Genomic DNA, 22,070 nt, shown 5'->3' on the forward strand with positions numbered 1-22,070 from the left:
TTATTTCAGAAAAAAATTTTATACATCGAATCTTAGGAGACTAGGCATTTGTAGGCCTTTAAATCAGGACCTGTACTATTGTTTTATTCATTCAATATAGTCTTTGATTCTACATTACTCTTTTCTCTATTTTTGGAAGATTACTATCTGAGGCATGCAAATCCTTAAGTCATTATGCCAAACAGTATCATCTACACAACTAAGCTTAGGGAAATAATCTTAATCTACGGTGTTAGTAGGAATCTAGGACTGTCACTTTTATGCAATATTTGATATCTTTTTTTACTTCAACCGTGTTTAATTTTCCACCTGTTTATCCTCAACAATAATTTACATCCATATCATACTCACGGTTTGCTATTTTCTATACCACCATATATTGAAATCATGATGTGAAGGATAGTAAATTCTAAGAACGAATATAAAATGTTTAGAGAAGCAAAAAAATTCATGAAAGACAGTTAATCCTACCAATGAGTGAAAGCAACCAAAACACAAACAAACAAAAAAAAGAGCAAAATTGTTCAGAGTTAATATAAATAGTTGCAGACATGATTTTGCCAAAAAAGTAATATTTGAAATGAATTTTGAATTCAAGCATGAAGTGAATTTAAAGACAAGCTATGAAAAAAAAAAAGGGAAAGGCCAATACAAGTGGGAAAATATTAATTTTAGTGCGATACATCTAAAAGTCACAATATGAAATGCAAGTTTGTATCGACCTGGTGGCATGCAGAGGTAAAAATGGCAGCTTAATCACTTCCATTGCTATTTGAAATTTTATATATTAGAAAAATGGTGGAAAAGGCTGGAGTTACAATTTATGACAAGAACAATTCAGTTTCGGTAACGTATTGTTTTGTGTTGATAAGTGTCATGCAAATAACGTTTCAGATTTTTTTAAAATATTAAATATATTAATTAAAATATTTTTACAACTATTTAATTGTTATAAATGCTTACTAAAAGGGCAGCCCAGTGCACAAAGTTGTCCCGAAGAAGAGTCAGACCACATTGAATCTATTGTACGCGATATTATCTTGTATTTTGCAAGAGGCTATTTTCGCAGCTCGAACGTCTATGACCTCAAAATCACATGACTAGTAACTTTACTGTCAAAGCTCCCCTTCATTATAGATACTATTAAGCTATATTTAAGATGTTAACGGTTGAGTTCAAATTTTAATATTATCTCGTGAAATTTTTAGTAATTGTTGAATCTTTTGCCACTATAATATATAAATTTAAAATCTATATTTTTATTAACAAGGCCTGACTACAATGTCTCAACAAGAACCATTACATCTCCGTGAGAACTTGTAGTGTAATGTTAAATAAATAAGAATTCTCCCACCCTAGGTTGGATAAGAACAGACATTATAGAGGAATATAAATTATCTTAAATTTAGAATATAAAATGTAAGAACGCTCACTGGTAAAGAAATAAAAGTAATAGATACAATAATTAAGATGATCAAGAGAAGCATTTTTTTCGATTTGCAAGAGACAAAATGGATAAAGGAGAAAGTAAAGATAATAGAGAACTCAGATTTTAAGTTATGGTATCAGAAAAGAAAAGAGTAAATAAAAAATTAAGTATTATTATAGATAATTCATTAAGGGATGAAGTAGCGGAAACAATTAAGAATGGAGATAGAACTATAACTCTCAATATAAAAGTAGTAAAAGAAATTATTAATGTAATTGACATATATACATCCCATGTAGGATTAGAAGAAGACACTAAACATAGTTTTGGGAAGATTTATATGAGATAGTACCAAAAAAAAAAATTGACAAACGAGATTATTTTAATAGGAGATCTAAATAGGCATGGCAAATTAAGAAATGAGGAATATAATACAATACATAAAGACTGTGTTTTTAGAATAAAAACGAAGAAAATTTACATTATATTTATGATAGCATATGGACTTATAATAACTGATACTGTTTTCAAGAAGATAGAATACGTGATTATGTTCAAAAATAGGAATAATAAATCACAAATTGATTTTCTTATGGTAAAAAAAAAGAATAAAAGGAATAAAAAAATTTATCAAGATTACAAGCTCATCCCGGGAGAAAATTTAATACCCAATATAGGATATTAGGAAAATGGTTTTAGATACGCCCTTCAAATGTAGCATCTGTAGGAGGAAAATGTGCATGGCTCCTATAAGCAAATGGTGGAAGTTAAAGGATGGAATGCAAATTACCAATAAGGAAAGGGTAAAATCATAAGTATTATAAAAATACATGATGACTTGAATACAAGATGATATCAAATTTGAAAACGATGGTCAAGAGCTTTCTCTGTAAGTCAAGAGGGCAAGCATCACAAAGAAAAGAATCTTGATGATGGAATGAGGAAGTATAGAAGAAAGTGATAGAAAACAGCTATAAGTTACTATAAGTGACTGTACACTTATAAGAACAAAGAAAACTTAAAAAACTATATAGTAGCCGAAAAAAAGAAGTCAAGAATTAAGTGAGTGAAGCTAAGAATGAAGCTTCGAATACTTGTATTGATAGCTTAATACAAAAGAAGAGGAAGGGACATCTATAGAATAACTAAAGCGAAAGAGAGTAAAACAAGAGATCTTATCTAAATAAGATGCATTAAAAATGAATCTAATAAGTGAAGGATAAAGCAAAAAAGGAGTGACGAAAGAGGTATTGTCACCAATTTTTTATTGAAAGTTTAGGTGACTATCTTAGCTTTGGAAATTTTAATAAAGGTTAAGTGACCAACTTTTCTTAGGAAATTTAAATAGGTCAAGAGTATAGAAATTCAAATTTTTATTTGAGAATTTCAATTTTAAAAGTAGAATAGGCATTAGATGGGATGCAACATAGAAAAGAGATTACACCAAATAATATTCCAATAGCAACATCACAGTGTCTAGGGAAGCAGAATATTGAATGACTTACAAAATTATTCAATCTAATATTGAAAATGTCTGATTAGTAGAGGATAAATACCTAATTCTCCTATATAAAAACTAAAGAAACATATAACATTATGCAAATTATAAGGGCGTTAAGTTAATGAGTCATGCAATGAAACTTTGAAAAAGAGTGATAGAAAAAAAAAAAGACCAATATAATCAAAATCGATTTAGATTCTTACGGCAAGATACAATTGATTGAAAATCTTAAGACAATAAGCAAAACTTACATATGATATTGATTGGCATTGAAAAAGTTTATGACAAATTCCCAAGAAAAATTATGTAGAGAATTTTTACAAAGAAAGATGTTAACGTAACATATATTGAAATAATTAAGAATATGTATGAGGATGTAATAATAAGAGAAAAACTCCAAGAAATATGCTAAGAAAGTAATGAATGAAGCCAAGAATGAAACTTTTAAATGCTTATATCAAAAATTGGATATACAAAAGAAGGGGGAAAAATATTTACAAAACAGTTAAAGTGAGAGAGAGAAAGATAAGAGATCTTATCAAATTAAAGATTAATACAATAAGGTATTATTAAATGAAGAGGAAACAACACAGCGACAGAAGAGGTTTTTTCATCAATTTTTAATTAAAATTTAGGTGATCAACTTAACCTAGGTAATTTAAGTAGATCAAATGAGTATAGAAATTTAAATTTTGATTGCATAATTTAAACTTCGGAAGTAGAATAAACTTTAAATACACAATGGAAAAATAATTAGACATTCAGATAAAGGTATGAAAGTGCCTAGGTAACAAGGTATTAAATCAATCTGATATTAAAAACAAAAAAATATAGGGTAAGTATTTTAGTTCCCTATATAAGAATAAAGGACACGTACAAAATTATGCAAACTATAGGGGTATTAAATTAATGAATCATATCATGCAACTTTAGAAAAGAGTAATAGAAAAAAAACTAAGGAGATCAAGGTAATTGAAAATTAATTTGGATTTATATCTCAAAAGGTCAATAATAAAAATAAAAATTATGCATCTTCTATTGCAAAGAAGCAAGACTTACGCATAGTATTCGTCTACCTAGAAAAAGTTTATGATAAAGTCTTTGGAAAAATTATATAGAGAATTCTAGAAAAGAAAGGTGTTAGCATAGCGTATATTGTTTAAAAAGAGTAGAGACTTCAAGCGGATTAACTGATACGTTTCCTATAAAGATAAGGTTATATCAAGGATCAGCTCTAAGTCTCTACCTTTTTACATTGATCATGGATGAACTCTTTGGATACATCCAAGATATGGTACCGTGGTGCATAATGTTTGTAAATTATATTATTTTGATAGATGAGACACGTGAAGAAGTAAATGTTAAACTCGAATTTTGACAAGAAATACTAGAAGTGAAAGGTTCTAGGCTAGTAGAATAAAGACAAAATATATAAAATTTAAATATAGCAATATTAGACATAATGAGAAAATTGTCAAAATAAAAAATGGCGAATCGTTTGTTTTAAGTATTTAGGATCATTTTTGCAAAAGAATAAAAGGATGGAGAGAGATTTCTTACCTAAAGGTTGAAATTAGACTCGACCATGAGCCGGGTCTGAACCCCAGACTCGTAATCGAGTAAATGGGTCGATTACCCGTTGACCCGTTACACAGGCCTGAACCAAAATTGGACCGACTCAAGCTAGGCTGGTTTAGATTCAAGCTTAAAAATAACCATTGAACAAGTGATTCAACGATATTTTTTTAAATTTATTTTTAATGTTGAAAAGACTGTGAAAGCAAGGAGAACTCTTCGTCAGTGACTTCGGCTAGCTCTGGCGGCTTTGCTGAGATGCAAGGATAGCAAGGAAAGGAAAAGGTGGTTGTGGTTGGCTTGAAAAACAAAAAAGAAATGAAAGGATGGACTGTAGCTCTTGAGAAGAGAAGAAGGGAGGTTATCGAAGAAAAGAAAGAGAAGAAGGGATGGGGAAGAAGAAAGAAGAAGATAGGAAGAGGTTTTGCTGTGGTTGGAGGAGAAAAGAAGAGAAGAAGAGATAGGGAGAAGAAAAGGAAGAAGGAAGAAATACGGAGGCCTCAAAGCGCGTGGAAAGAAAAGGAAATCAGGCGTGGGAGAGAAAAGACGAGAAAAGAAAACTTCATTCAAAAACGTTATATTTTATTTTAAATAGATGGATTTTAAAACTTTATTCTTATCTTAATTTGACTAATTCAAATTCAAAATGATCCCAATTTAAATTCATGTGATCCTTACCTCCGAAACTATCTAGTGGATTTAATTTAAACTCAATCCAACTTTAATTCAACACATTCGTTTTGTATTCAACGATTTAATTCATTTATTTTTATCTATTCAAAATTTTAGTAAAAATTTAAATTAATTTTTTAAATATTTTTTTAAAAAATAAAATATAAATAATAATTTTGAATCGTCGTGAACCCTAAACCGTAACCGTCTTGGACGGTTAAGGTTAAGGGTCGACGTTTCTTGAACCGTCGAATTAGGTTCTGAACCGTGATCCAGTCTAGTTCAAATAGAGGAGAGCGTTAGGTGTTTTTTGTGATCGTAAAATACCTCTAAGACTTAAAGGAAAATTTTATAAAACCATGGTTAAACTTGCTATGTTATATAGAGCTGATTATTAGGCTATACTCAAGCACATTAGCAGAAGATAAGAGTTATAAATATAAGAATGTTAAGATGGATGTACGGACACATAAGAATGGATAGGATAAGAAATGAAAATATTAGAGAGAAAGTTGGAGTTACACCTATTGAGGGAAAACATTAGGAGACACATTTAAGATAATATGGATATGTACTTAGACAGCCAATAAATGCTCCAATTAGGCAATGTACAACTTTAACAAATGTGCACATCAAACGAGGAAGTAAAAAAAACTGGATTAGTAATGATAAAATAAGATAGAATTTATTTAAATATATATAATGATATTGTAGGGGTTAGAGCCCAATGGCATTGAAGAATCCATATAGTCAACCCTACTTAGTGGATAAGGCTTGGTTGTTATTATAGTAGACATGGTAAGACAATTGTTAAGATGGTAGATGACAAGTTACCTGAGAGCTTTAAGAAGGAGGAGGGTTGCGTTAGGTTGCCAGCCCAAGCCCGGATAAAAGGAGGGGTGCGTTAGGTTGCCAGCCAGCGTTAAAACTATGGCAAATATTCAATGAATGGATTCATTAAACTATTATGCTAATGTTAGGTTGTTCCCCGGAAGGAACGCGTTGCAGGGTCTGATTGTAACGTCTCAGTAAGGACCGCTACATCTCCATGAGAACTTCGGTGTAGTGTTAAATAGGCAAGAGTTCTCACACCATAGTTGGATAAGAACAAATATGATAGGAAAACTAATAATCTAAAATTTGGAACATGGAACATAGGAACTCTCACTGGTAAATCAATGGAGATAGTAGATATGATGATTATGAGAAGAATTAGTATTTTGTGTGTACAAGAGACAAAATGGGTAGGCGAGAAGGCAAAGATTATAGAGAACTCGAGTTTTAAGTTATGGTATACTGGAAAGAGTAAAGCAAGAAATGGAGTGGGTATTATTGTAGATAGTTTGTTAAAGGATGAAGTTACAGGAGTAGTTAGAAAAGGGGATAGAATTATAGCCCTTAAGATAATAGTGACGAAAGAAACTATGAACATAATTAGCATATATGCACCACAAGTAGGATCAGATGAAGCTACCAAATCAAGGTTTTGGGATGACTTAGATGAAATATTACAAAATATTCCACCAAATGAAATGATTTTAATAGGAAGTGATATAAATAGGCATGTCGGAGTGAAAAATGAGGAATATGAGAAGGTACATGGGAGTTATGGGTTTGGAACGAGAAATGAGGAAGGAAAAACTATATTAGATTTTACGATAGCATATGACCTTATATTAGCTAATACATTTTTTAAGAAAAGAGAAGAACACTTAGTCACATTCAAAAGTGAGAATAATAAATCGCAAATTGACTTTCTTATGGTTAGGAAGAAGGATAGAAAGATTTGTAAAGATTGCAAAATTATCACTGGAGCAAGCTTAACTACCCAACATAGGTTAGTAGTATTGGATATACGCCTCAAACATAGTATCAATAAAAAGAAAATATATACGATTCCTAGAATTAAGTAGTGGAAGTTAAAGGATGGGAAACAAAATATATTTAAGGAGAAGGTAGAAGTACAAGCATTAGGTGAAATATACGATAACTCTAATACAACATGGGATACGATGGTATCAACGTTGAAAATAGTAGCTAAGAGTGTACTCGGTGAGTCAAAGGGACATGCACCACTAAGTAAGGAATCTTGGTGGTGGAATGAGAAAGTACAAGAGAAAGTGAAGGAAAAATGAATAGCTTATAAGGAATTATATATTTGTAAGAACGAGAAAAATTTTAAAAAATATACAATAGTCAAGAAAGAAGCTAAGAAAGTAGTGAGTGAAGCAAAAAATGAAACATTTGAACGATTATATCAAAAATTGGATAAAAAAAAAGAGAAAGAGATATTTATAGAATAGCTAAAGTGAGAGAAAGGAAAATAAGAGATCTTAGCCAAATATAATGTATTAAAGATGAATGTAATAGGGTATTAGTAAACGATGGAAAAATAAAAGAGCGGTGGAAGAGGTATTTTCATCAACTTTTTAATGAAGGTTTAGGTGACCAACTTAACTTAAATAATTTAAGTAGGTCAAATGAACATAGAAATTTTAATTTTTATCGAACTTCAGAAGTAAAACAAACTTTAAATGAGATGCACAATGGAAAAGCTGTTGGACCAGATGATATTCCGATAGAGGTATAGAAGTGCCTAGGAAAACAAGATATTGAATGACTTACAAAATTATTTAACATGATATTGAAAACGAAAAAAATATTTAATCAATGGAGGATAAGTACTCTAGTTCCCTTATATAAGAACAAGGGTGTTGTATAAAATTGTGTAAACTATAGGGGTATTAAACTAATTAGTCATACTATGAAATTTTGGAAAAAAGTAATAGAAAAAACATTAAGGAAGGAGACCACGTGACCGAAAATCAATTTGGGTTCATGCCTGGAAGGTCGACAATAGAAGTTATACATCTTCTTAGATAATTAATTGAAAAATATCATGAGCAAAAACAAGATCTACACATGATATTCATTGACTTAGAAAAAACTTATGATAGAGTCCCAAGAGAAATTATATAAAGAATTCTAGAAAAGAGAGATGTTAGCGTAACATATATTGAACTAATTAAGGATATATACGAGAATGTAACGACCAAATAAAGACTTCAAGCGGAGTAACTGAAGCATTTCCAATAAAGATAGGGTTACATCAAGGATCAACTCTAAGTCCCCATCTTTTTGCACTAATTATGGACGAACTCACTACACACATTCAAGACACAGTACCGTGATGCATATTGTTTGCAGATGATATTATTTTGGTAGATGAAATACGTGAAAAAGTAAATGTTAAACTAGAATTTTGGCGGGAAACACAAGAAGGGAAAAGGTTTTAAGCTTAGTAGATTAAAGACAAAATATATCGAATTTAAGTTTAGCAATATTAGAAGTAATAAGACAATTGTTAAGATAGGAGAGGACGAGTTATCCGGAACCGAGAGATTTAAATATTTAGGATCATTTTTGCAAAACGATGGAGAGATTGAGAGAGATGTCTTACCTAGAATACAAGCGGGATGGTTGAAATGGAGGGGAGCGTCGAGTGTTTTATGTGACCGTAAAGTACCTCTTAAACTTAAAGATAAGTTCTATAAAACCGCAGTTAGATCTGCTATGTTATATGGAGTTGAATGTTGGGTTATGACTCGAGCGCATAAGCAAAAGATGAGAGTTGCAGAGATGAGGATGTTAAGGTGGATGTGTGGACATACGAGGATGGACAAAATAAGAAATGAGAGCATCAGAGAAAAAGTCAGAGTTGCATCTATTGAGGAAAAACTTCGAGAGACACATTTAAGATGGTACGAACAAGTACATAGACGACCAATAAATGCTCCAGTTAGACGATGTGAAACTATGATAAACATGCATATCAAACGAGGAAGACCAAAAATGACTTGGTTAGCAACAATAACAAAAGATAAAATTTATTTAAATATAAATGATGATATAGTAAGAAATAGAGCTCAATGACATAAAAGGATTCATACAGCCGACCCCACCTAATGGGAAAAGGATTTGTTATTGTTGTTGTAATAAAGGGTTTATAGAGATGTTTTACACATGATACACACAGGATGGCTGAAATGGATAAGGGTGTCAAGTGTTCTTTATAATAAAGGAAGTTTTAAAAACGACAATTAGACCTAATATATTATATAAAGTTGAATGTTAGGCTATGAATCAAGCATACAAGTAGGAGATGAGAATTGTAGAGACGAGAATATTAAGATGAATGTGTAGATATATGAGAATAAACAAAATAAAAAATGAGAATGTTAGAGATAAAGTTGGACTTGCGCATATTGAGGGAAAATTCTAAGAGATGTGTTTAAGATGGTATGAACATGTACTTAGGTCACCAATAAATACCCTAATTATATGATGTGGGACCATATAAATACACACATTAATCAAGCAAGAGGAGACCAAAGAAGGCTTGATTAACAACAATAAAATAAAATAAAAAAATTATTTAAATATAGATGATAATATAGTAGAAGATTAGCCTAACGGAGTAAGAGGATCCATATAGCCGACCCACTTAGATAAAGGGTTGGTTGTTGTTGTATTATTAGTGCACATAATTAAATAGTCATAATTATAACTTTATTGTGAAGGCATCAAGTCCAAGAACTTGCATTTATAATGAAGATTGATTTTATTGTAAAGGCATCAAGTCTGAGACCTTGTATTTATAATGGTCATGAAGATTAATCTTCGATTTCAACATCTTTAAATATATTTTGATAATTTTAAGCATTGATTATGTTATCTTTATTTAGAAATTTCAAATTATTCATGGATTAATGTAATTTTTGTATTTTGAGAATATATAAAAGTTTTGTCTAAATTTTCTATTGTATAAAAAATTCTGCAAAAAGGTGAAATCCGTCACCCTAGCAGCCCCTCACGACTACCCCACACCATTGGAAGAGAGTAAATCAGGAAGCCGAAGCTAGTTATCACATGGGAGGGTAACTCCACGATGTTTGCCAGGATTCGACCCTTCCTCAATTTTACAAATCTGCTATGTGATAAAGAGGATGGTGACTTTCATTTGTTGATATATATATGATAATTGTTGGATGAATAAGTGTTTATAAGTTTTTCAACACTGAACAATTTAGATGAAAACAAAATATATTTCTCTTTTTTAAAAATGATATCACTTATTCGAATTAAAATTTATACCAATAATCAAGATATATCTAGTAAGGTTACTAATATCAAAATAAGTGTTATGTATTTTAAATAATATTTTAATAAAATAAATTTAAAATAGTATAAATAAATAATAACAATTTATTTTTTAACTTAATTAAATAAAATTTTATTTAAATAAATCATTGTGTTGAACCTTAGTTGTTTGTTGCCATTCGAATTAAAGCAAAGAGAACACAAAGAGGAAGATAAGCTCAACACAATCTCGTTAAACTTTAATTTTTGTTCCACATGTAATACTATTTCTCTCAATCTCTATTAGCATCGCAAAAATTAGAATACAAAAATCTTTTAAAAACTAAATTTTATCTTATTTAAAAAATTTTACATTTTAAATTAATTTAAAATATATATATAAAGAATTAATTAAGTTAAATTAAATAAATATTTTAAAAATTAAAGTTGAGTAAAAGTCGAATTACGATTATGTGGAGTCCACCAAGTAGTATAACGATTAGAATAGATTTAAATTGGATTTAATTTAAATTCATTTTGGTTGAATCAAATATATATATATAGAATAATTTGGGTAATATATTTTATATGGTTAGGAATTATATTATATCTTACGCTCTTTTTTGTGTCTCTCCCAACAATCTGTCTCCACTGCATTCACTCTGTCAGATATTTTTTTTCCCTTATGTTGTGCTTACCCTCATGGATGGATAAAGGAAGGAAAGGAATCAATGGTAGGAAAAAAAAATTCTTAGTGGAAATGAAAAAGATGAAATAAATGAAAAGAAATAATAAAAAAGAGTAGGGCAAGCGTGGGGAGGAGCAGCCAGTTACACTGACAGCGTCACTGGTTGTGGTGAGGCTTCCACAAGAGGCATCATGACCAAGTGAGGCTACTACAAGAGGTCTCGTGGTCAAACCACGATCTCGCGGAAACCTCGCAACTAGGCAAGGCAACCCAACCTTATGAAGAGTTTGCAGATGGGTTATGTGGGATCGCAGAGCTTTAGCGAGAGGAAGGTTTTCCTCCTAGTGTTGGTGCTGAAGAGATTCGGTGATGGACAAAACGATAAATTCTACCCATGCCAACAGGCATGGCTCGGCGCTGTGATCCCTACTTCAAGGTAAGTCCAGGGTGTTATTGATATCTTTGAACTTGTTAAAACTTGATTGGCTAATCACTTATCCTAAAAACTCGAACAATTAAGGCACTAATCAATAAATTTCTATTCTTAATCTTCCCCTTTAGCCGACCCCACCTAGTGGGATAAGGCTTGGTTGTTTTTGGTTATTGTAATCTTCCCCTTTCATTGTGAGTGAACATACCCAAATAGCACAGGAATAGACAACATTAAATTATTGATAAGTAAACTTTAAACTTAGGGCATTATGCTATGACTCTGTTAAAATTGATTGGAAAAAGAGATAACCCAAAGGTGTAAGCAGTTAGGAGCCAATCATTAAATTTTTTATAATAAAACATGTCAAGCACACTCCATACCATCATGCCTTATTCCCCATGGATGACACTGTCCAGATTTACTCTTTGCAATTCCTCTAGTTGATATGCCAAAAATTTGAGGAATCATACTTAAATGAAAATGCTAGATTCCATTATACTGATTTGAAGGCAAGCAAGAAATATATACAAACTAATAATCAATTGACATATAGAGTAATCCATTTGTACCCCCCAACTCCTTGGAGCATCGCCTCAAATACTGACCTCATCCAGAAGTCCTTCATATGTTAGCTGAAAGCACATAGGTGTCACCAAATCAACCTGCAATAAATGTGAAAATAGAGAAATTACAAAAAAATTCTTTGTAGTAGCAAAGCTTTATACAAGCAATTCATAATCAGAAAATGCATGTTAAACTTTTGGGTTTTAAACAGTAGTAATGCTCACAAAAGAAGAAAAAAAGTAAAGATGAAATGGAATAATATAAAAGTAAATAAGCCAAGTAGTATGCGTGTTCAGTAACAAAAGTTAGTAAAGGGTGTTTCATATTAACTATATGCAAGGTTCAAAAACTCAAGCTTTCCATTTATGGTGCCAGTGGCAAATTGTTGGTGGTAGGAGGAAGGAGAAAAATAAGAAAAAGATAAATAATATCATTATCTTTTCGACATGCCAAGATAAAGGGGTATTGAGTGTTGGCCTAACATGATACTTTTCAACATGATTGACACCTAAACCCTGAACACATTAAATGTACCTAGTAACTAGTATCGAATTTCAATAACTTATCATGACAATATACTTCAACCATGCCACCCAGCATAGTGCAAGATTTCAAACCATGACTATATATAACAAGGCTTCCATACACCTAAATGCAAGTTTGGTACATAAGTAAATGAATGCACCATAGAGCAAAAGAACAAATATTAGCATACAATATCTGATTAAAATTCCTTGTACATTAACTACATGGAGCAAGTCAAGTCCTTACAACAACAACCAAGTCTTATCCCACTAGGTGGGGTCGGCTATATGAATCCTTTTACCCCATTGAACTCTATCTCCTACCATATCATCATCTATACTTAAATAAATTTTATCTTTTATTGTTGCCAACCAAGTTTTTTTTTTTGTCTATCTCTTCCTCGTTTGATATGTGTGTTTGTTATAGTTTCACATCGCCAACTGGGCATTTATTAGTCGTCTAAGTACATGTTCGTACCATCTTAAGCATGTCTCTAGGAGTAGGTCAAGTCCTTAAAAAAATAATTTATTACGTCTTCTTTGTTTGATTATTTTTAATTAAACTACAACTATATAGCAGCTGAAAATTATTACCAAGCAAGGAAACTGCGAATATTGAGTACAACTCCAAATAATTTTATCATCCAAACAAGTTTTTCCCAATCAGCCAAATTTCTAAACGATGCCATGATATAAAAAAAAATTATCAACATTTTATTGCCTGCTTCAGTAACCAAGCAAACTGCACCAGGCATGCTATCAACATTCAGATTTGTGAACAATGTCTATAATAGAGTCGATAGAGAATCAGAAAATGTACTATGAGAAAGGAAGTACCTCTCTATCAAGTAAAATGAGTGTATTTATCTCAGGAATTCCCAGCTGGAGCCCCAGAAGAAAGTGATTAAAGTTATTGAACAATTAAAGAGTTTACTTTGGAAAAGAGATGTTAAATACATTACATCTGTTGAGCTGACTGGCTCTTCAACTTGTAAGCTATTCAAAATTTCAGCAACCTTTGTTGATGCCTTTCCTTTGGCCCTCACATTCGGAATAAATCCAAAGGAAAACTGAAAGATTTGCACAAATTTGATACAATATGATGGAGAAAAACGAATTTAATATCAGCTGGTATAAATACATAACAAAGAATGAGACAAAGACACACAATTCAGGAGCCACAGTACGAACTAATTAGAGAATGTCATAATCACAAAAACTAATGCTACAGATAATGCATCTTTTTAATGTGTAACAACTCAAAAACCAATATAGTGTAGAAAAATCAAAAGAAATTGCTAGTTTCTTCAAATACAGCCATTATGTATAGAGCTATAGATATAAAACACAAAAATGATACAAAAATACAGCCATGATCTAAAACACAGTGGAACAGAATACTCTTGCAAAAATGTTTGAAAAAAGAAAACCAAAAACAGGAATATCAATTTTTTAATTATCTAGATAAATACTAGATCAATTAAGTACAAACCAACTATAAACTAAGGTTAGAAGAAAGAAACACCTCTCACCCCTTGACCTCCTTTTTATAATTACAATGAGAATTAATAAATAAAGAAAGAAAAACTATTATACTTAAATAAATTATTCTATCAAATCACTCTAATTGATTATATCCTATTTACACCCAGTATTGGCTCTATACAAGGAAAGATAAAATATTTAATTATTTCCTATATTCCCCCTCAAACTTGGCTGTAAATATTGATGAGACCAAGCTTAACTTTATGAGCTTGTTCAAATAATCTTTTATAAGAAGATCAGCTAGTTGATGAGATGTAGAAATATACTCATCAATATTGATAATGTCTTCATCCACCTTTTCTCTAATAAAATGCTACATGTTTAGTCCAGTCAGACAAACAGGGTTGTGAGCTATACTGATCGCTAACTTATTATCACAATGGAGTAGCATAGTATCTTCAAACTGAATTTTTAGGTCTTTCATCACTCTTTTGATCCAGATGAGTTCACAAATTCCTTGAGTTAGAGCATTACTACTTCTTGCAATCACAGATTGTTTTTTGCTATGCTAAGTCATTAAATTCTCCCATACTATGCATAAGTGTATGCATATACTCTTCTATCCTCAGTCTTTGCAAAGAATAAGCCCTTCCCAGGAGTTTGTTTCAGGTATCTCAAAATTTTTGTATACTGCATTCAGATACCTTGACATGATGAGTGCATATATTGGTTTACTAGGCTAACCACAAAAGCTATACTGATGGCCGACTTATTATTACAATAGAGTAGCATATTATCTTCAAACTGAGTTTTTAGGTCTTTCATCACTCTTTTGATCTAGATAAAAAAAAGACAGCTCGGTGCACGAAGCTCCCACCATGCGGGGTCCGGAGAAAGATCCATTGTACGCAGCCTTACCTTGCTTTTTGCAAGAGGTTGTTTCCAGGATTCAAACTCGTGACCTTTAGGTCACAAAACAACAACTTTACCATTGCGTCAAGCTCCCCGACAAAAAATTCTATGAGTTATAGCTCCGTATTCCGCTTCACTACTTCTTGCCACCACAGTTGTTTTTTGCTATGCCACATCATTAAATTCCCCCATACTATCATGTAATGCCTAGAAGTTGACTTTCTATCATCAATTGATCATGCCCAATCTGCATAAGTGTATGCACATACTCTTCTATCCTCCGTCTTTGCAAAGAATAAGCCCTTCAGAGGAGATTGTTTTAGGTATCTCAAAATTTTGTATACTGCATTCAAATGACTTTGACATGATGTGTGCATATATTGACTTACTAGGCTAATTGCAAAAGCAATATCTGAGTGTGTATATGACAGATAGATGAGTTTTCCAATAAGACGTTGATAATTGCCTTTGTCAAGCAATTGTCCTTCAAACAATTTCCCCTTATTCCCCAGTTCAATTTTCGTGTTACTTAGCTTGATCTAAATTTAAAGTGTATTTCTTTTGAGTGACTGAAATACCCTTTTTGTTTCAAGCAATCTCCCTTCAGTGTTCCAATATCTTTGAATTCAAATTATCGTGCCATCATTTTCTTAATTTCTTCCAATTCTTTATTATCATTCCCAATCATGAGAATAGTGATCTTTCCTTCGTCTGAGTGTTCCACAAATAGTGCATGATCTGTTTGTCCTTGAAAATATCCAAAGTTTTTTATCACTTTGGAGAATCGATCAAAACAGGCACAAGGTGACTATTTTAACCCATAGGGAGACTTTTTGTCTTGCATACCATCTTACCACCCAAATTTTCTTCAAATCCTGGATGTTAATCCATATAAACCTCCTCTTTAAGCTCTCCATTAAAAAAGTCATTTTTTTTATATCAAGTTGATGTAGTGGTCAATCTCGATTAGCAGTCGATGATAGAAGAATTCTAATAGTATTAAGTTTGGCAACAACAACAAAATTCTCGATGTAATCAATCCATAGGTTGGAGTAAAGTCTTTGGCCACCAGATGAGCCTTGTGCCTTTTAATTGAACCATCAGCTTGTACTTAATCGTGAAAACCCATTTGCAATCAACGACACCTTTCCCTTTGGAAATTCCACCAAATTCTAGTATTATTTTGTTTGAGAGTATGCATTTCTTCAAGAACAATAATATTCCATTCGGGAATAGTTAATGCCTCCATGATAGATCTGGGAATCAATTCACTAGACAACTTTGAAGTGAAAGCACTAAATGTGGAGGATCCACTGTATGCAGCCTTACCCTGCTTTTTGCAAGAGGCTGTTTCTAGGATTCGAACTCGTGACCTTTTGGTCACAAAGCAACAACTTTATCGTTGTGCCAAGACTCCCCTTCAGTGAAAACACTAAATGTGGAGGATAAATTAGAATAGGAGATGAAGTTTGAAATGGGATATTTAGTACAGGATTGGACACCTTTTTGACCGCAATTGGTATATCAAGATCAAGAAACTAGAGAGACGATTGATGAGATACGTAGCTATAAGGATTGCATCCCCATAAATATTTTGAAACATGCATGATGAACATTAAGGCACGGGTTACTTCCAATAAATGACGGTTTTTACATTCAAAAACTACATGTTGTTGTGGAGTATCGTCACATGATCTTCGATGAATAATTCTATTTTCCAATAAATAGTCACGTAAAATGACATTGAAATATTCTTTGTCATTATCGATTCTAAGAATTTGGATATTTGTTTGAAATTGGGTCCAAATCATTTTGTGGAAGGCTCATTAAGAAGATAAACCCAAGTAACCCGTGGATGATCATCAATAATTGAAATAAACCATCTTTTCCCGTGAGGTGTGAATTTGTGAGGGGCCCCAAATATCACTATGAATTAATGAAAATGCGTTAGATGGTTTATATTGTTTGGGACAGAAATAGATGCGGGTATGCTTAGCTAGTTGACACACTTCACAATGGAAAGACAAAGGATCTTAAATAGTAAATAAAGATGGAAACAAACGCTTCAAATAACTAAAATTAAAATGGCCAAGACGATAGTGCCAAGACACTATTTCCTTATCACTAGAATCAGAATTAAAAGCAACATGAGACACTAAGGACGAATTTAGAAAAACAATGATTAGGACTTTGCTGACATAAATAAGATTACATTTTAGAGCAAGTACATGAAAAAACACATTTAAGAATAAAATGCTGACATAACCAAATATTGCCTATGCCAACAACTATAGTTAATGATCCATCAGCAATCCTAATAGTGGTTTGACGAGAACAGGGACAATAGGAGCAAAAAAAAGACTCGAGTCACATGTCATATGGTCAGAGGCCCGGAGTCAATGATTCAAGGGGTTGTTGAATGATTAACAAAAGGATGAATTAAGTTTACCAAATTGAGTCATGGAGCAGGAGCCAAGATTAGAGTTGGAAGAAGCATTGAAGGTTTTGGTTGAGGAGTTTACAATATTGTTCAATCTGTTCTTTGGTGAAGGGAGTAGAAACACCGGAGATTGCATGTCTTTCTTGGCTCAATTGAGTATGATATCCATCATTCTTTTTTGTGATTGCCAATTTGTTGGCTTACCATATATTTCCCAACATTTATCCTTGGTGTGGCCTGGTCGATTGTAGTGTTCACACCAAGGACGTTTATTTTGACGTTGACTTGGTACGGGATTTTGGTGGAAATCAATGCTGAAACCTCTGTAATGGATTGTGGTGTAATAATCTCATCAATATCATTACATTATGATGAGCTTCTTCCCATCACAATACGACCATGTCCCTCATCCAAATTTTGATTAAGACTAGCCAAAAAATCCAACGCACTCTCCTTTCCAATATTGCAGCGAATTTTAATACTACAATCAACGCACGTTGAAATCTTCTTCAAAAAATATATCAAGTTCAAAAATCTTAAATGTCATAGAAGTATTGTGCCTAAGAATATGAACCTTATTTCAATTCTTTCAGCTTCGATCATAGTTCAAAAATATGGGAAGTATTGCCTAGATCGGAATACATCTTCTGAGTTGTGTGTCACACCTCCTTGGTCGTCTTGAATCAGAGATAACGATGTCCAATATTGGGTACCATGGAGTTAATCAGCAAGACAAGCACAATTGAATTCTCGACCAACGATGCATCACTTCATGTGGGCCGAAAAGAATCGCCCTTAAGATAACCCAACTTCACTCTACCATGGATAACTATCTTCACTGAACGGGTTCATTGCAAATAATTATGGTCATTCAGCTTATGGGTCATAATTTGCAAGGATGAGGCAGATAACAAAGGCCAATGTTGGGTTCCATGGAATTAATTAGCCAGACAAGCACGATTGAATTCTCAGCTAGCGTATGATGCATCGCTTGACGTGGGCCAAGAAGAATCGGCCTTAAGATAACCCAACTTCCCTCTACCGCGGATAACTATCTTCACGGACTAGGCTCATTGCAAATAATTATGGTCGTTTAGCTTATGGACCGTAATTTGCAAGGATGAGACATCACTTCCGAAAAGAGAAGGGACGGCGAAAAAAGTTTTTTCAATTGTGGACTGAGTGGAAGAATAGGTGGTCATCCTTGTTGTCTCTCATGCCATATAAACTAAGGTTAGAAGAAAGAAAAATCTCTCACCCCTTTATTAATGAATCAAGATCTCCTTTTCATAATTACAATGAGAATTAATAAATAAAGAAGGAATAAATAAATAAAGAAGGAATAAATAAATAAAGAAGGAATCAATAAATAAAGAAAGAAAGAAAAACTATTCTACCTAAATAAATTATTCTATCAAAACACTCTAATTGATTATCCTATTCACACCCATGATTGGCTTGGCTCTATACAAGGAAAGATAAAAATTTGATTATTTCCTACACCAACAATGTCTTATGAGACCAATTTGCAGCAGAGTCTAAGGTTGTGCACATTTATCTCAACCATCTTTATTGAGGATATGCAACACAAAGAGGACAAGATGTGTTTAGATGTTTATACCCTTGACAAATTGCGAGTATAGTACCACAAATAATTTAAATTTCCTTTTTGCATGACCATCACATATCAATTACCAAAAGTATAACACAGACTTTCAAGAAGTAGAGTGTCATTGATGAAGTAACAAGAAATTTCCAGAAATTCAATCTAATCAGGCATGAGATACTCCATTTTACACTGATTTATAGGAGAAACAAGGATAAAGGAATTTGAATTGATAAATAACTAAATATAGAAGCAAAGAAATGATTGGCAAAATCAAATTTATGTAAATAAAACTTTAAAATATAATAAATGAAAATTCCCAAATGAACAAAGGGAGCACATTCTTCCTCATGAATTTGCCTTGTAAAATCCCATCAAATATCCATCACAAAGTATATATAGATTAAATTTGGTTAAATTTAACATCATTGCAACTACTTTTTCATATAATTAAGCTGCAATGATTTTGTACTAATCATCAGCACCTCACAAATCACAAGAAGCATACCTCCAATTTATGAATAGCTTTAGCAATATGCCAAAGTGAACTTGTGTCACCATCAACACAGCATTCCTACAATATCCATCAAATATATGAAATGATCTTAAAGTGTTTAGCATGATTCATTCTACTGTGCATTTGGCTATATACCTTGTATGAAAGGTCAAGCTCAAAAGATATAACATCCTCATCTAGTGGCAACATGTACAAAGGGTATTCTCCAATAGTCAATAGATGGTGAATCTTTTGGTCTTCAAAGATCTGCAAAGGCATAAAGTAGAACATTTAACGGAAAGTATTCTCAATGAAAAAACATGTGCAATTATATTCTTTATCATAGTATTAAAATATAAAAGGCAACTACCAGTAAAATAGAAGCGTGAAAGATGGTGCTGGAAAAGAGAAATATGAGATTAAACAATATATAGAAAAAATGATAAAGCAGTTAGGCAAGAGGATTTCTACAAAAAAAAAAAAACATGGTAAAAATAAGTGAGTAAAAAATTTAAAAAATAAATGTGACTAATGTTATTTGACAAAGGTTAACATGTTAAACAAATTTGAAAACAAATGCAAATGATCACAAATAGTAATTACAAGAAAGTCATGCTCCCCAAAATTTAGTTACATTGTTTATTATAAAAACAATTAAAAAACAAATGTGACTTATGTTATTTGACAAAGGTTAACATGTTAAATGAATGTAAAAAAAATGCAAATGACCAAAAAAGAATAATTACAAGAAAATCTTGCTCCCAAAAATTTAGTTACATTGTTTATTTACAAGCAATTAAAAAACAAATGTGACTTATGTTATTTGACAAAGGTTAACATGTTAAATGAATGTAAAAAAAAATGCAAATGACCAAAAAAGAATAATTACAAGAAAATCTTGCTCCCAAAAATTTAGTTACATTGTTTATTATACACAAAATTAAAAAAATAAATGTGACTAATGTTGTTTGACAAAAGTTAACATGTTAAATGAATTTGAAAATTAATGCAAATGATCACAAATAGTAATTACAAGAGAGTCATGCTCCCCAAAATTTAGTTACATTGTTCATTATACAGGCAATTAAAAATAAATGTGACTAATGTTATTTGATAAAAGTTAACATGTAAATTGAATTTTAAAAAAAAAAAGATGAAAATGGTCAAAGATAGTAATTAATAGAAAGTCATGCTCCTCAAAATTTAGTTAAATTGTTTATTATATAAGAAGTTAAAATAAATATGATTAAAGTTATTTGACAAAGGTTAACATGTTAAATGAATTTCAAAAAAAATATGCAAATGATAGAAAAAAATAGTAATTATAAGAAAGTCAAGCTCCTTAAATTTTAATTACATTATTTATTATACAATTGGCGGTTGCACCATGGCTAGGAAATCCACCAGTTGATCAAACAATAGAACTATCATTGAAAACTGATTAGTTTTGACTAGATGCATCCTCGAGAAATTAACGTCATCTAGATTGCAGCTAGATCTGATGGAGACCATTCTGCAAGCCTAATCCGACAAATTGCCTGTTAGGTTTATGTGGATGGAATCTATCACAATTCTTGCACTGAGCTACCCTAATTATGCTACCAGTTATTTTGACAAAAAATAAAAAAGGTTGATGGATGTTGTCCATCAAAAAATAGGTAAAGAATAACACTCTATGACATGTTCTATTATCAGGAGGCACCATGAAGCTTATTTTGGAATTTCATGGCTAAAGAGAGGAAGCATCAATATAGCACATGCATGTTTCTCAGCTCTCAACAACAAGCATTATAGTGAAAAATGAAGGCTGGAATTTCCATCCAGCACCTTTAAGAGGGAAAAAATATGAAAATATCTTTACATAGATTTCAAAGGCGGACTAAGATCCATATAAATGATCCCAAATGGTTAGGACAAATATTCTTGTTGTGGTACTAGACTGCTACCAAATGAAAGGAAATGCACAAATATAGTATGTATCTTTTCAATAGACAAGATTGTTTATTAGACACAAGGAAAATGTAAAAAAAAAAAAAGAGGAGAAATTATGATATTTAGAACAATGATAAGAACTCATCTCTTTAAGTTTAGTTGACTTATAAAAAGATTTTATGTTGATATGAAACTTTCATAGCAAATATGTTCAGAAATTATCAGCAGGCTCCCTGCACTATGCTTTGACCTTTGAACAGATGCATATATGTAGATGTGTATATACAATCTCATGCGTACTGCAATCATGAAAATAGGGGAAGTTACAAAATTTACCTAAGGTTCTATAATATCTGCCCATACTAGGTCCACGACAGTGAGAAACTTACAGTTTGTCATAAGAAAGCTCACCTTTTCACAGACAACTGTGCGACGTGGAACAAAATAAAGAAAGTATTCTCTCTGAACTCCTTTGGATAGATCATTGTGAATGTTTGACGAAATCAGCTTCATCAAGTTGGTCTGGGATCGCACAAGATACAATATCTTGGTACATTCAGTTTGAACAGGCTCGGGAGAGAGATGCCGCAGCTCAACACCATTTTCCTGCTCGTACAAGAGAATGCTCCCACTACGTCAACAACACTACACTAAAAAGAAAAGGCGAGTTGCAG

The 22,070-nt window shown here is 32.0% G+C and overlaps 1 protein-coding gene across 2 annotated transcripts in view; it reads right to left on the reverse strand.

Annotated features, from left to right (window-relative positions):
* Positions 1 to 22,070, reverse strand: part of LOC122016215 (vacuolar protein-sorting-associated protein 33 homolog) — a 56,443-nt gene that overhangs the window by 33,897 nt on the left and 476 nt on the right. For both annotated transcript variants that reach the window (XM_042573447.1, XM_042573446.1), the window contains exons 4-9: positions 21,808 to 22,002; positions 19,621 to 19,731; positions 19,477 to 19,542; positions 13,488 to 13,595; positions 13,363 to 13,407; positions 12,043 to 12,099 (exon numbers count right to left, since the gene is read on the reverse strand). In XM_042573447.1, the coding sequence (XP_042429381.1) occupies positions 12,043 to 12,099; positions 13,363 to 13,407; positions 13,488 to 13,595; positions 19,477 to 19,542; positions 19,621 to 19,731; positions 21,808 to 22,002 (582 nt within the window). The remainder of the gene's footprint in view (positions 1 to 12,042; positions 12,100 to 13,362; positions 13,408 to 13,487; positions 13,596 to 19,476; positions 19,543 to 19,620; positions 19,732 to 21,807; positions 22,003 to 22,070) is intronic.

Source organism: Zingiber officinale, chromosome 8B (assembly GCF_018446385.1).
Source record: "Zingiber officinale cultivar Zhangliang chromosome 8B, Zo_v1.1, whole genome shotgun sequence".
NCBI lineage: Eukaryota > Viridiplantae > Streptophyta > Magnoliopsida > Zingiberales > Zingiberaceae > Zingiber > Zingiber officinale.